General features: G+C 35.0%; 1 protein-coding gene across 13 annotated transcripts in view; it reads right to left on the reverse strand.

Annotated features, from left to right (window-relative positions):
* Positions 1-1142: 1142 nt before the first annotated feature.
* Positions 1143-16856, reverse strand: part of CSNK1A1 (casein kinase 1 alpha 1) — a 49532-nt gene continuing 33818 nt past the window's right edge. For 2 of the 13 annotated variants that reach the window (XM_005209556.5, XM_005209551.5), the window contains 6 exons: positions 16038-16177; positions 15088-15166; positions 14070-14144; positions 11949-12055; positions 10754-10902; positions 1143-3828 (listed from right to left, as the gene is read on the reverse strand). In XM_005209556.5, the coding sequence (XP_005209613.1) occupies positions 3821-3828; positions 10754-10902; positions 11949-12055; positions 14070-14144; positions 15088-15166; positions 16038-16177 (558 nt within the window). In that variant the 3' untranslated portion in view covers positions 1143-3820. 13 annotated transcript variants of the gene reach the window in all.

Raw genomic sequence — 16856 nt, forward strand, 5'->3', positions numbered from 1 at the left:
CAAATAGCTAAGTATATGTTAAAAGAGCAAATGTACAAACAGAAGTGTAAATGGGGCAAAATGTTAACAACTGTTGAAGCTGTGTCAAGAGCATTCTGCTTTGAATAATATCAAGATAAATTACAAAATTAAAATGCTTAAAAGCACCTCATCAACCAAAGGATCATTAACACAGGGTAAAGCCTTGATTCAGCTCATTAAGATGATCTAGCATTAAATAAGCTCTGGCTTCTTAGTTTGAACAATGACTGTATTAATTATTTAGTAGATAAATGGGTAATTCCTTTCATCAATGAAAAGCAAGACACAATGAATCTGACCAACCTAAAATGTGTCTTGAGACAGTTGATTTCTCTAACAGCTCTGATATTGCTCAACATTTCCACTGTGTATCTGCACATCCTCAAAAGTGGCCTAATAGGTCATTTCAGAATAGAAAGCACTGAACAATATACCTTTTGATGACTGACTACAAAATGCATAGCATAGATTCAGGTCATGTTACACCTAATTCATTACTGTCTTAGGCAGTTTCAAAAGATGAGAGGTATACTGAAAGTCAGTAAATATATTCCAGAGAAGAGTGGAAGTTATCTGTTTTTGAGGTGGGAGGGAATCCCTAAAATGTTGTGAGCAACCATAATGTACTTATAGTCTCACTTCAAAGGGACCAGCACATCTCAGATTCATAAAATCATTGGTCACAGTTATCAATGTCTAAAATGTGACAAAGAGAAAATCTGAAAGACTGCTAAGTTTCAGTCTGGCTCAGAAAAAGGCAACTATCTCCCAGACTACCGACAAATTTTTAGGAGCTAAGCTGAAAACGTCTAGGACGCCCCTTTCCAAGGTTCATTCTAGTCAAGTTGCAAGAACGTAATACTGGTATCTCAGCAAATGTTAGAGAAAACTAGCTCAATGGCTTGGCTTCTAAAATCCTTTTGCTTGGTATTTTTATTACAATGGAATTAAGTTTATAAAGTATAGTTTGCTCAAAACACTGCAAGGACTAGTAGAAATAGGAAAAAATCTCTTAGTATTTGTTGATGGAAAATAATAGCAAAAGCAACCCTCCAAAGTTCCACTCGTAGGCCATAGGAGCATGAGCACAGCCATGTGGGAGGAGATAACCAGTCTCTCCCTTCATATATATTCTTTTTTATTTTCTTGTTATACCTTCCCAAAACAGAGACATTCAACAGTAGTTAGAATGGCCATCTCCCAACATTTAAAAAAACTGCACCCCCCAATGGGTGAACAAAGTAAAGAGTAGTAACCTAGAGTTCAGCTGAGTAAGCCACTGCGGAGCCTTAAGTGGTGAGGTCTTCCAATTTCAGAGTGATGTGTCTTCAACTTGTATCATCATTTTAGTGGAAAAACATAATTTAATTTTGGTGAAATGAGATTCATCTCCCGACAGGATTAATAACAGCATTCACTGAATTTCACATTCTTCTTTCGTGAACTGTGAAGAAAATGAATGGTAGCTAGAAGATCAATGAGATTCCAACTCCAGCTGCAGATGGAACGACAATATACCAGGACAAAAACACCTATATTTTGATTTACAAAGCTAACAGCAGTTTTAAATCTGCAACTTAATTACAGACCAACTACACCACAACCTTTTCAAATGGCAAAAATACAAAAAAGTTAAGTGTTACAAAAATATTTCAGAAAAAGTGCATAGTCTAAGTGCATAGTAAATAAAAGCACTGAAAAATATCTTGCTAGAGGGAGTTCAGCTTGGAAAAGTTATTACCAAAGCTAAACATTTTTATTTTACACAAACTATACTCAAAAATAGCTTTATGAGACTGATTTCTGGCTAAAAGTATCAAAGGGTTTATTAGTCAAGAAACAAATACCTTAACCAACACGGGTGGATAGAAAGAAAACAAAGAAGCTGCCTACCCCGAAGTTCATATTCATTAAGATTTCTGCAGTATGATGGTGCTAATATATCCTTTAATGGCAGAATGTGGTAATCACTGAATTAATTATTGCTAATGTAGTTTTCAAATTAAAAAAAAAAAAAAAGGAAGGAAACAAACCTGACACAATCTGACCAAACACATGTCAATTTACAATTTCAAGGTTATTTTTTACAAAATACCTACATTTACACAATAGGCGCCTGGCAGCATTTTCAGACAGAAGTTTTTAAATTTATTCTGACATGCTATAAATGAATAAATTACACTAACTTCCCTTGTGGCTCAGCTGGTAAAGAATCCGCCTGCAATTCGGGAGACCTGGGTTCAATCCCTGGGTTGGGAAGATCCCCTGGAGAAGGGAAAGGCTACCCACTCCAGTATTAAGGCCTGCAGAATTCCACGGATTGTGTCCATGGGGTTGCAAAGAGTTGGACACGACTGAGCAACTTTCACGCTACACTAAAGAATTAATCATAGAAAGCTTTTTTCTTGGGTCAGAAAAAGAGCCACAGTAAGACTGAGAGATAAACTGCAGATAATTTATAGAAATGGGTAGGGGCTGGGGAGGATCACCAATCACAAGAATCTCTCATGGTATGATGCTCTCCAAGATTAGGAGTCAATCTGCCCATCAACCAGGAATTTAAAGAATAGCTTCATTTTATAGATAAACCCTTTAACGCTTTCATTCTTATTCAAAATCAGTCCAGCGGTTAGTTTGAAGCTGCAGAAGTTACAATACCAAGTCCTGGCAGGTGCTGCAGCACGAGGTATTGTGTCTGCAGGTCATTAAAAAAAAGAAGAAAAATGAAAGAATGCCTTTCCGCTTCAGGGAAAAAAAATTTTTTTTAATAAAAAATTTGAGAGTTATGACAGTAAATCTAAAATGATTTCCAAAGGAATATTACGTAACAAATGGCTTGAAGTAGTCTATTAAAAAATTGGGGAGATTTTGATTTCATAGTGAGTCAGCAAGGCATTTTTTTGTTTTTTAAAAAATCTCATTTCCTTACAGAAACAGTTTATAGTTTTTAATGAATTTGTAAACAAAAAAGCTCCCATTTCAAAATAAAAACAAAATCCCAGATCATATAGATGTTTACAGTGATTACATTTATCTAAGCAACATACATACATGTTCAGTTGTAAGATGTTAACTAAATTTCTGTGACAAATATGCGCTTTTTTTTTAATACCAAGAACATTATAGAGTTAATGCAGAGTCCTAAGGATAATCTAGTAGTCACTAAGTTTTTCTTAAAGTCTTCACTTTAGATGCTGTTATTTCTAGCACAGGTAAGCAGGCAGAGTCTTTCATATGCTCAAACACTGGAATCTTTGGTTGCTACCGTATCAGCTGGCTTGCAAACAAGAAGCCAACCATTTTAAGAATGTTTTAAGTGAACAACTTGCAAACCCCAGGGATGGATAAACCCTAAGAATGCACAATTGTGAGCAATTACAACCATCACAACTGTGGCTGAAGACTGTTCATGCCGTTCTTCTGAAATGAGATCTCAAAGCAGTATAGTTCAAAATAAAAGATTTTAACATAAAATTGGCATATGCACAATTTCTCCACCAATTTGTGTGTGTCAACCATTTAGTGAACTTTTCCACTTGAAAAAATGCAATAGAAAACTGACACCATGTTTCACTATCTCAGTTAATATTCACAATTACAGCGGCTACAACTCAGGACACAGCATCCATCACCAATGCTGCCCAGAGCCAGTTTATACTGAAATTAAGTTCTTTACACCAAGTAAATGGTTGTCCACAACCACTGGCTAGTGTACATATGAACTAAAATTTCTAGATTTGGGGAGAAACAAATGCTGCTCCGATCATCTGCTCTGCTTCTTCTGTTCCTTGATTCATGCTTAGAAACCTATCAAAAAAAAAAAAATCAAAACAGAAAAACAGGTTAAAATTCAAGTAAATTTTCTTAACCATACCCAAAGTAGGGAAATAATTATTTTAGAATGATACTCATGCTATTTTCATCTATTTGAAAATCACCAGGTCAGCCCAACTGTTTAAGAAAACAGCAAACTTCTGTTCGGGATGCCTCTAGGCAGGAGTAGTATACAGTGAATTAAAGCCTTCCAGTCCAGCATACAATCCTCAAGATGGAGAATTAGTGTTAATTCCAATAAGCCTATTCACTTTATTTCTGTATTTCTAGTACCTAGAATACATTATATGTGTTTGTCAAGTAAAAAAAAAAAAAAAGATTGCTCTATCAACTAGAAAATATAGTTTTAATCACACTATGAGCAAGAACTTTTCTGTACGTTATTTCTTTTACGAATGAGGGACAATAGGCTTTAATAACAAATGTATTAAAGGCACAATTATCTGAGTTATTTCACTGAACACAAATCTGGTAATAAGTATAAACCATATACTTATTACCATAGAACCACAGACTTTAAAAATTCTTTATCAGTTATATTAAAAACACTAATTTTTACCACTGATTTGATGTGTAAATGAGTGAGGCCTTCTGGCTTTACTTCAAGCCTCCCCACTCTGTAAATATACCACTCCTGTTTCACAAATTAGACCTTAGGGCTACTACATACAGGTAGGCTTGAATAGGAGGAGGCTTCAGGTATATAATTGCCATGTTCTACCTGCAGCTGAAGAGAATCAGAGCAAATATGTCTACCTCTAATGCCTATAAGCTTTATCTGTAGTTAAAAGGAATATACTGTCTCTCAGCATCAGGAATATCCTATCAGCACCTTCTCTCACCTAGAGGCATCAATGTCCTCTTGGTCCAATCCCTCCTCTTAAAGCCAATAAATATATATATCATTCTAGCTTACTCCATTGACTTACTTTTCCTCAGCACAAATTGTTTTGCCAATCATAAGCTGCTTTTTTTTTTGGTACTTCAACATTTTTAGGACCATCTCCGACAGGTTTTGTGCGATAAATGAAACAGTTCTGTAATTTTTTCTGCATGTATGTCTTTGTTTTTTCATTTAAGGGCAGAAAGTCATCTTTATTCACCTAAAAACTAGATTGTGACAAGCTCTGAAGACAAAGATGTGACTACTTCTCCATCTCTGCATAATGCCTAACAACAAAATAGGTGTGAAAATAGGCCTTTGCCACCCATCCTAGTACTAAGTTCACAAAGTAAATGCTAAAAATCAAAGATAAAACTTTCTGAAAATGTAGTTTATCGCAACAAATACCACCTTGCTGATGCATATTAAGCAGGATTAGCAGTAAAACCACAAAAAGGCTGTCAGATCAAACCTGAATTTAAACAAATTCTGACCATAAGTTTTAACTTAGTTTCAATGTTAAAATACAGAATATTTTGAAGCAAATTGAAACTATGGGTTAGCTAAATAGCAATAAGACTTATCCTGATGAGTACCTGATGGTTTCAAGTCTTGCAATTATTTTTTTTGAAATTATTGAAAAATACAGTAAAAATGTTTTCACAGCCACTAAGATTGTTGGGTCTTCATTTACCATAGCTTCTTACATGATTATATTACAGATAATTTAATTACCAGTGTCCCCTTAACTTTTCAAAAGTTCACTGTATGCCACTTGATATAGGAAAGACCTACATTAGTACCTATTTTAACTAACCAGAAGAAATTCAAAGGTATTTTGCTTTTCCAAAAAAAAAAAAAAAAGGCAAAATCAAAATAGCGCTCAGTGTTTCTCAGCAGATCTAGACGTAGTATGCACCTTGAGTATTAAGAATGGCACCACCAAGTTCTTTCCCTGGGAACTGCTCTCAGCCCTTAAGTTACCACAGCTCTGAACTGTGTCAGCTAGCATCTAAGCATTATCTCAATGTATCAGCAACATGTATCCTAAGGTAACTGTTTTTTCACTTTATGCCACTGTAGCGTTGGAAAAGTTTTAAGAACACCCTACTTTCAGGTAGAGGGCAAACCTGTACTATGCTGAATATCCAAACAGCTTTAAAATAAAAACCACTAACAAACTAAAAAGAAAACATAAGTTACATCATCAGTCAAAATATTAGAAAACTCTTTTGTCTTTAATAAGGGTAAGAATTATATCTGTTCATCTTTTTAATCTTATATTTGAAGAACTTCTGGGTTAATTAATGATTACAATTATTTAGGGACTGGTTAAAGGCTGGCCTAATAATATTCCTGGTAGAAGAGAGGAGTCAAATCCAGATTCAACTCTTCAGACGGGCCAATGGTAGGATGTTCCACCCAGAGATCAATGTTTCTCCGGTGAAATCGTCCTAAAATGTTAGAGATGTCTGTTTAGGAAAAATCTCAATAGGAGCATTCAGCAGGTGTTCAATCTTCAGTCTTCAAGTATTCTTTTCCCCAGTGCGCACTAGTCCTCGGTTTTTCTTGTGGTTGTTTAGGTGGTGTCTCCTGGCTTCTCAAAGTCCAAAACCCATCTTCATCACAACAGTTAAAATAAGGACTGAATCCATTTGTTCCTAAAAAAAAAAAGAGGAGGAGGAAAAGTTAAAACAAGGCTGGAGAACTAATGTGACAAGTTCAGGAGTTAATAGCTGTATTTAAGATTTAACAAATCTGCAAAAGGAGAAAAAAATGCTCATTTGTAATTAACCAGGAGATTCTATCCCTCAGTCTGATATCTGCAAAGTATACATTTGATCCTATTTGTAAATTAACTTCATATTAACCTTTGTTTTTCAATAGAATCACAAACTAGTTTAAAGAGATATTTATCTAATAGTAAGGCCAGGAAGTTTATGATGAGCTTTTAAAATTTAGAATTCCTTAATAAGATATTACTTTTAAAAATTAATTGACAAAAAAATTGACTATAATATTTATATTCACTATGAATGCCATTTATATTAATTAACTTTTTCCCTTTTCCTATAACACGCTTGTGCAGTTTTTTTGTTTGTGCACAATCAGAATCAAGCTTGGAGAATTCTGAATCAGACTGACAGTATAAAAGTTAAAAACAAAAACCAAAACTTCAAAGAAAGAAGAGCTACAATAATTCTTCCTTTTCCACAGAAACTAAAAAATGTATTCAGTTGGGAAAGATAAGGGAAACATTTTTATCACTACAAACAAAATAGATGACAACTTAGTATAGAGTTGTCATCATCCTTACACTGCATTTTAAGACTGATGATCTGATTTCTTGTCTTTTCTTTTATGCAATTAATTCTGCTACAGATTTTGAAGGATGTGAATTTTAAAATACCTGTTACAACTGATTCCTTCCCCAATTGGTAGATGGTCTGCATTATACACCACTGAGTCGGCAGCACTGTGCTCTTCTAGGTCTTCTGACTGTTGTTCTAGGTCTTCTGTTGTTTCCAATCTGACAAGTTGAAAAGTTTGATAGGTCCAGCAAGCCTTAGAGATGTGGGCTTTAGATCATGTCAAATCAACTCTTAAGCAATCATCTTCATTTCCTGTTGGGTTATTTGGTTCTCTTTTCTCCAGCTTTATTGTCCGCGGTGAAAAAACACCTGATAAAAATTTCAGCAGCAGCTGAAACAGATGCAGCTCCCTGCCACTCCTTTGGATTGAGAGTATTCAGAGCAAAGCAGTCTCTCCAGATATTTCAAGGTCTTCCCCTGTGATCTGGTTTACGTTGCTGAATGACCAGCCACGTTCCTAGCAGCAATTGGTGAAGCCAGAAAAAGTTAAACTGGACATAAATGTTAAGTGAAGCCCAGTAAATACTGGAAGATAATTCAAGGAAGATCATGGAGATGGAAAAATTATATCTAATCTATTAAATGCCAACAATTTGACATCCATTTACACTATGATACAGTTATGCTTAGTAGCCAGTGGAATAGTAAACAGATGGGTTAAGATGATGAGAGTATTAGAATTCTGAGAGGATGCACCTTTGGCTTCACTACCTTCTGAAATCTTCCCCATCTCTGCCCTATACTAAAGAAACAGTGAACTTAGGTGAATTCTGAATGTCCTAAAAATATTTCTTTCCTTTACTATGTCTTGCTACTGCTGCTGCTAAGTCACTGCAGTCGTGTCCGATTCTGTGCAACCCCACAGACGGCAGCCCACCTGGCTCCCCCGTCCCTGGGATTCTCCAGGCAAGGACACTGGAGTGGGTTGCCATTTACTATGTCTTAAATGTCCTTAAAAGCACCTTCCCTATAATCAATACAGTTGAAGAAAAGGGAGTGGAAATGCATTTGGAACTGTACCAGATGTAAATCTTTTCCTCTTTAATGTGTATAAAAACAGTAATTGTAGTCTTGTGGCACCTGAGCACTTAAAAACAGTAGCGATCACAGTCAGCTTTACAGGAGATGCTTTGTTTCTTAGTCTTTTGATGGCCTTTGCAATGGAGTATTTCAAAAGATCTTTTCTTTACAAAAGTAAATAGAAGTCTACTACACATAGGAAGTCCATCTTAGCTAAGTCAGACTTTCAAGTCTTTGCACATTCCTAGTCAACTACTAAAACAAGTTATAGCTTTTGATGGAAGAAATACTAGATGTGGATTTTTCCAATATTATTATATAAAACATATTAGTAAAAGCTACTATTTGGGGGACTCCCCTCCCCCAGGAATGCATGTGCCTGCAATACAGAGATTTACCTAAAAACATACAGTAGGGAATCCTAAGAGAAGAGATGCCTTCAAACACCTTTATTACTTACAAACTCCAGGCTTCACAGGGGATTTCTTACTGGATGACCCAGATAACGGAGTTGTGGGTAAGATTACTTAAGGGAATAGATTCTCCATTTCATGCCACCTTCAAACGTGCTATGCTTTCATGGCTTTATATATGGATGGGTTTGTGTAAGATTTGGTTAGTGCACTACATTTTATATACCAAATAAAACAAGTTTAAGAATTTGCTCTTAGTAGTCTGCGGTGGTATGTGGTATGTTTTATGAAACATCCATGTTTGTGTGGTATTTGTATAACCCCAGTGTCTAAGAGTGCTATGAAACTTGTACAAGATTTTAAGTTGCTTTTATGAAAAATGGCTACCATACAAAATAAGGATCAAACTTCAGTTTAATTACAATTTTTTTTCCAAGGAAACATACTAACTCAGCGGATCCAACTTCTCATCTTTTAGACCTGGATAAGGCAGGACAAAAATTCTGCTTGTTTATTGAGTAAGAGACACAGTAAACTAACAACAAAACTAGCTCAAAATAAGGTTATTCTTTCTGAAGGCTGCTGAATGCCTGAAGTAAGATGTTCTAGGTCAGGTAAGATTTCAATCTAATTTTAGTTCTAGAAACTGCAACTTGTGATCATCCTATTACCCCAGCTAGCTTTAGGCAAAAATTTGTTTCATTTTGTAGAAAAAGCACAAATATACTGTAGGTGTCAGGTCCTCAGTTTAGAGAGTCTCTGTGGTCTTACCTAAATGGCAGAACTACTTAGCAATACTAGCTAGCTACCTACCTCATTAAGAAATTGTTGACACTATGATTAGAAAGGGACAATTAAATCCCAACTATGATGCAGAGGCAGAGCACTGGACAAGCATTAGTGTTTGCCATCTCTAAGAACTCCCACTACATCAAACATTCAACTCCAGATCCTTCCCAAATACAGAAACATGAAAGTGAACGACCTCAACTTCATTCTAATAGATGAGCTGCTGGGATGAGGATGACATCAGTTAACTATACTACTTGAACAGTATCCTCAGATTAGAGCCTGTTTTTATATTACAAAATTTTTAAAATTCAACACTAATAACACGGACCAAAAAGATCAAGTTCAGACTAGAGCAGTCATTCAGAAATTACATAATTAGAAACAACAACAACAAAACAACCCCAAACAAACCTTACCCACCCACTACACTTTTAGGAAGTAGGCAGGTATCAGGAGTTAAGGCCCAGAAAGGGGAAAAGAAAAACAGACAAAAAACACAGGAATTGAACTGTGTGGCAACAGTGATAAGAAATGGTACTGTGTCCTAACAGTTCTACTCCTTAGAGATACTAAGAATGCCAGAGAGAGAAGGGAACTAGACTAGCAGCCAAGTGGCATTCGCCCCAGTTTTCCTTTTTTTCCAATTTGCAAGGAGTTAACTGCAGAATTCAGTTCTACAGTAGACCCCCTTTAGATCTTGAATATTTGTACAATTTAAAAAACTGGAGCCCTAAGGAAAAAAATTCATTTTAAGAACACATGTTGGTAAATAGCAACTAAAAACAAAAGAGATTTATTTTTGTGATGAGAAAGGATGTGTCGAGCTTTTCAGTTATTTGAGCATTTAAGAGAGTAAATGAGGTGCTCTGCAACTGAGAAGACAGACACTCCGGGGGCAATGCCAGACTCTACCCTTGAAATTAGATCATGTTCTCAATGTTCCATTTTAAATGCTAAAGCATTAACATGCAGAAAATTCTTAACACTGTTAGTTGAAAAGTCAAAATACCATGGCTAACCAGATTCATTATTAAAAATCAACAAGTGTTAGGTCTAGGATTTTGGATTGATTGATTATACCATATTCCCAACACCGAATGTTTATTTTGGAAAGGGTTAATGAATGAGTAAAAAAGATGCAATTGTTAAAAAATGACCCAAAATCCCAAGAGAAATGATATAATATACACACATATATGTATATACAAATACATATACATATATATATGAACAAGGACATTTGGGTTTAAAGTTAGTAGTCAAATTTTCCAAGGACGTCTTTTTTTAACAACAAAGAGCCAAATTTTTATGTATTTTAAAACCACCTCCTCGATCTAACACTGTTAGAAATGGATGAATTACCCAATTTTGTGTTTAATTTTTTTCCCTGTAACGTCACTTGGTTCTTGGCTACTAACCTTTCATGTTACTCTTGGTTTTGTCAGTTTGCTTGCCTGTGGGGGTTTGGGCCTGCTGACCCTGCCCACTTGAAGAGGCTGCCTGCTGTGCTGCTTTCTGCTTTAACATTGTCCAATCAAATGTGTAGTCATATTGGTGATTCAGGGTCCTAGAAAATATAAAATTATATGTTAATCCATTAACAACAAGGTCCAATTTAAATGCTCTACTGAACTTTCAAAATAGTGAGAGCATTTTTTTTTTCTTTTGTGGTAGCTCCTATAAGATTTCTTTCCCTATAGTTGACTTCCTTTTTGGTTAATTAATTCTACTTTTTACGCATTATGATTGGAGGGAAATGTCACCACTTTGGTCTGCTGTATTCAAGAATAATTAAATCCTCTCCCTTTTCAAAAAGAAGCTGCCTTTGAACTTTTTTGAAAGGAGCAGGAGAGTGGGAATGAAGGGCAGCATGAGGGAACTCCCCAATGGTCCAGTGGTTAGGGTTCCGTGCTTCCACTGCCAAGGGCGGTTCCACCCCTGGTTGGGAACTAAGATCCCAGAAGCTGCTCTGTGCGGCCAAAAACACAGGAGGAGGGCAGCATGAACAACAAAAATACTGAGTCAAGCTATCAGTTATCTGGGGGAATATTTATAACAAGATGGTACCCCCTGAAGACAAATCAGAGTAGACATGGAACTGTTAAAGTTTGAGAGAGAGATGTCTATGCTGACTTTGTCTATGCAAGACTTTTGTAGGATTACAGTATTATCCCTAATTCTTCTCTTCCAACTAAGATTTTTGAGTCACATGTACTTTATTTTTCCCTTTTGTTCAAGACCAATTATGGGTTGTTTACCTAGGGACCCGAGAGTTTGGGCCTACCTCTACAGTATCATAAACTTTGTCTGATATTTTAATTGTTATTCATTTTGGCATTAAACAGGATTCTCTACCAAGTTGGAGAGTCCCCAGTTCCAACAACAGTTACTTGTATCTAATACTTACATTCTACTTTGAGCATGATTCAATGGTTTCTCCATCCGAAACTACAACACTTCAAGGACATTTGGAAATAGAAAAATGTCAAACTCAGTTCCTTAACATTTCATTAATATTGGTTAAATCCACTTTTATCTGCTACTTGTCAGAACAGGTACATTGGGTGGATTGAACTAATTTCCCTCACCGGAGTTTATAGTCTTAAAACTGACCTGAAAAGAATGCGGAATAGCTGCCTCAGGTACATGTAATCCGGGGCTTCCTCAAAGCGCAGCCCACGACAATAGTTTAAGTACATGGCAAATTCTGCAGGAAATCCCTGTAAGTTCAAGAGTTAAAACATAAAATTAAAAACAATTATATGACTTGTTATCCACATGAATTCAACAGAATTTCATCATCCAGACCACCTTATTATGTGTAGTATCTTTTAGTACTGGTAAAGGAAATGTTTATCCTTTTCTTACAGTATCAGGTTCTTAAATAATTTAGATATCACACTTCTTAACCTATTAGTTTATTAATATCCAGTAACTGGATGGCAACAAAGAATAACTAAAATGAGGCCTGTAATGTTCTCTTTGCCAGAACAGGACAATGAATGGGTACTCTTTCTCCATTCTGAAATTACTTTTAAAAATAGTAGTATAGACCTATATTAAGAGAGAAGTAAAACCACCAAGAGTGCAATCAATCATACAGAGCAATCAAAATTATGATACAGATCAATCCAATGCTTCATCCTATGAATAAACTGGGTTTATATATTTTTTCCTGTAACTGTTATCATATTGCACATATACATATTCTCTTTTCCATCAAAAGAAATCCATTAAAACATTCTTCTATATTATTTCCAACCTCCCCATGAACTATTTAGAAGTTCATGGCTGGATATTATTTGACCTACTGAACATATCCTAATTAACCTGTTCCCTATAATTGGACATTTGGAGGATTCCAGTTTTTCTCTATTATACTAATAAGTACATCTATGGATATAAATTTTTTCCATGTTCAGTTTCTCAGCAAAGATTCTCAAAGATGTATATAAACATTTTTTAAGGCTATAGATATTAGTCACCAAAAGGATTTTGCCATTAGGAATGTAGAAATGCAAACTATTAAAACAAAAACTCCCAAGTCTCTTCCCCTTGAGTAAATGTGAATATGAAGGGTGATGAGTTACAGAGGCAGTCTCTTCCCACAACCTTATGGTTTTGAGAAATTTCTCATATACAGAAGGTAGGATAGAATGTGTATACCTATAACATTTATTTTTATTGATTATACCGATAGAAACAAATTTAATTTTTACAAAGTACTTTTATGTTATTTCATTTTTTGGTGGACAGTTTTTAAAAATCTTGTAACAGGGCTTTTCACTTTTTAACATACATTCACAGTCTGTATTAATAGTGTTCCACATTTATCATATGAACTTTCTTTTACAAACGAAAACTACCAACGTAAGTGTTACCTGGTAAGTTATTTGGGTGAAATATAACATAATGACTATTTTACTCATTAGCCTAAAATTTATTTCATAATTTAAAACAAAGACTCTCAGAAAGGGTCTTATTTTCTCAACCCATCCCCTCCATTCCTGCAGATATGCAGAAAAGGTGAAAGCCAATTTATAGGTGGGGAGAGACATAAAGATATCACCATTTTATACCCTTCCACAAAATACTATTTCAACTCATGCTGATTTCTCCCTTCTACCAGACAAATATATAATTATACATTGTTTCCTAATTATTTTAGGTATGCAACTGTCACAAAGATGACCATGTGGTCTTCTTTCTATGGAAGAGACATCATGATACAAGTATCTTTCTATTCTCAACTAACATGCTTCTGTCTATAATGTTTGAGATTTCAGAGAAATGAGCCTGATTAAAACTACCATCTATATACTACTGGACATGTCTTATTTTTGGATTGTTCTAACCTGCTTGCCTTTGTTTCTCTAACGCCTCAATATGCCAATTGTGGATATTCTTTCTTCTCTGGCACCAGCTTAGGAATAAGAACAATATTTCTTAATTGAATTTTCTCACAGATCGGTGAGGTTCTATTAGGTAAGTTTACCTGCTCTCTTATTTTTCCTCTAATTTAAAACGGATCATAGCATGTAAACCAGAAACAATTATTTAAAATGACTCATATGTTCAAGTCATTCTTAAAGATACCAAGAATCAACCAAAAGTAAAGTTAAAACAGTAACAGCTACTCAATAGGAAGTTTAAGTTCTGAGGCTGGGAAATAAACTGTTCCTTTTTGGTTTTGGATCATTTATATTTTTAAACAAATCATCAGTGTACACTTACCTTACATAAAACTTCAACGGGTGTGGACATCTTCTTTTCGCTAATTTTTTCATATTTTTGCTTTTTTGTTGCAGCCTGTGGAGAATAAGAATCAAACCACACAGACATACTCAATATTATGAAAGATTCTTTTAGTATAACATATTACACATAAAAGTAAACTTGAGATTCAAGAGGAATCATAACCTAGGGAAAAGAGGAATGAAAGCATAATACATTTAAAACTTTCCCCCTAAGCTGTTAACTTTTCATATGACTTTCTGCTTCAAGAATGTTTTTAGCTAATAGCAAAGAGTGAGTCTAACAGGAACATCAAAATGTATGATTTAAGTAAAAATAGTGAAGTCGCTCAGCTGTGTCCGACTCTTTGCAACCCCGTGGACTGTAGCCTACCAGGCTCCTCCGTCCCTGGGATTTTCCAGGCAACAGTACTGGGAATGGATTGCCATTTCCTTCTCCAGGGGATCTTCCCAACCCAGGGATCGAACCCGGGTCTCCTGCATTGTAGACAGACGCTTTACTGTCTGAGCCACCAGGATAGGGGTTAAGTAAAAATAGGTGGAGTCAAATTTTAAATTAGATTTCTTAACCCATATTCAGCAAGGGCAAAGGTATAAGCAGATCAATACCAAATAAATATGCCCATCATTTAGTTAACATTCACAACTGTTGTTACTTTTCCAGTGTAAAAATATTCACACTGAATAAAGCTACCCATACAACACCAAACAATGTGTCAAGTTTACAGGTACTCAATAAATATACAGACTATTTACCTTGAAAGAACCAATAAAGTACCTAAATAGTCATTAAATTCTTGAACACAGTAATTTATCATTAATTTACGAATACAAAAGTAATGGCAAAACTCCTAATTAATGGAAACAAGTAAAATGTTAGGACAATCAAATAATATAGAATTACTGGATAAACTAGTTCTACTGTACATAAAAGTAGACATTTTCAACATAATGCCAACACACTAAAATAAAAAGCAGGCAATTTGAATCTGGTTTACCTTTAGTCCTTGCCATGGCAGGCTGGTTCTATTAAAATACATCAAAACATATCCTAATGATTCCATGTCATCTCGGCGACTAGAAAAGAAAATGTAAATTTATAAGCTGAAGTTATTATGAAGAACATGTGAAAGAAAGCCAGGTATACAAGGAGAAATATTCCCAAGCAAGGAAAGAGAATAATTTGGTATCATGAGCAAGTAATTTTTAAAAGTTCCTAATGGGTTACTTCTAAACAAAATTTTCTCATAGAATCCAAAATTATAAAATCCAACATGATCCTGCAACTTAACTTTTACAGAGAAAAAAGAATTTAGCTAAATAACTTTCTTCTCATGAAGTCCCCTAACCTGGAAGTGTATAATTTGTCATTTCTATGCTTATTTTAAAGGGCAAAAAGAAAAAGCATTGACAAAAGATGAAAGCAGAAGAAAAACTAGAATTCAAGTCAAAAAACAGAAAGAGCACAGAAATTATGACCATGTTTAAACCAAATCCTTTAGGTAGGGGTGGAAGAGGAGAACAGAGGGTGGTCCACCGATGAAATTTTGATTCATTAGTTATTATATAATATTTTCCATATAAAAATAACCAATACATTCTTTCCCCAAACTCAGCTTGCATCACTAATATATAAAAAGCACAAGATCACCATTAAGGAAAAAAGTATTGTTTTTAGCTGCAAAAATAAAGCTGCCTTTACACTTCTAACTTCCAAGGTGCAATATTTCCTGCCCAAGACACAAGTTACAACAAAGAAAACAAAAAGGCCTCATTTAATTGGCTTCTCTGCACTGTCTAAAGAAGCAGGTTAAAGGATTAATAAGTGTCTTTCAAATCTTCAGCCAAGAGACATCTTTAGATATTGTAAGAAACGAATTAAAATATTTCAAAAACCCATCAATGGCTTTTGCTATAGATTTGATAAATGCATTCATTACAAACTCACCTTTGTTCAATACCAAGATGTGCATTGATGCTAGCATACCGAGCAGTGCCAGTGAGATTTTTATCTTCTCTGTATGGTATGTGTTGCCTTGTCCTGTTGTCTCTGTACTTTTTGGCCAAACCAAAATCAATAAGGAATAACTTTAAAAGAAAATAAAGAGACATTAGATTCCCAAGCTTACTCAGTCAAACTGCTTATTTATTAAATGGCATTTATTCTATTTTTTTCAACTATATCAAAATAAAGCATTGTAAGCAGAACAGATAATGAACAAACTTAACATTCCAATAAGCTTTTACTATACCTCATCAATAAATCAGGTTTTAAAAAAATACAGTTACATCAAGCAGTTGATCCCTGTCAGCTGAACAATTTCACAGGCATAGCTCATTATACATTCAGAAGCCTGTCTCTGGAACCTCCAACGTAGTGGAGAAATGTACACGTGCTCGATAGCAGAGTTGCTGACAAGTGTGCTGTGTGCCATAATGAAGCCTGACATCCTGTTACTAGTGGTAAACAAGCAGGGGGGTAAAAAAACAAAAAAAAACTAGACATAAGCCACCTGGAACTCTTCCATTCTACAAAGGCCACTCTTTAGTATGCCAACAGAATGCTCATTATCTGAAATAAGACAACTCTGAAAGTTTGATATTGACAACAAAACCAGAATTTTTATTTATAATAAATGAGTACTTTAAAACAAGCATACATTTCATTTTATTCCCAAATGACATTTACACATGTGATCAGCTTAAGCTTCTGGAAAATATAACAAGTTGATCTATTACTTAAGTCAAGGTGGCTTACAATTAGCAG

This window comes from Bos taurus, chromosome 7 (assembly GCF_002263795.3).
Source record: "Bos taurus isolate L1 Dominette 01449 registration number 42190680 breed Hereford chromosome 7, ARS-UCD2.0, whole genome shotgun sequence".
NCBI classification, from domain to species: domain Eukaryota; kingdom Metazoa; phylum Chordata; class Mammalia; order Artiodactyla; family Bovidae; genus Bos; species Bos taurus.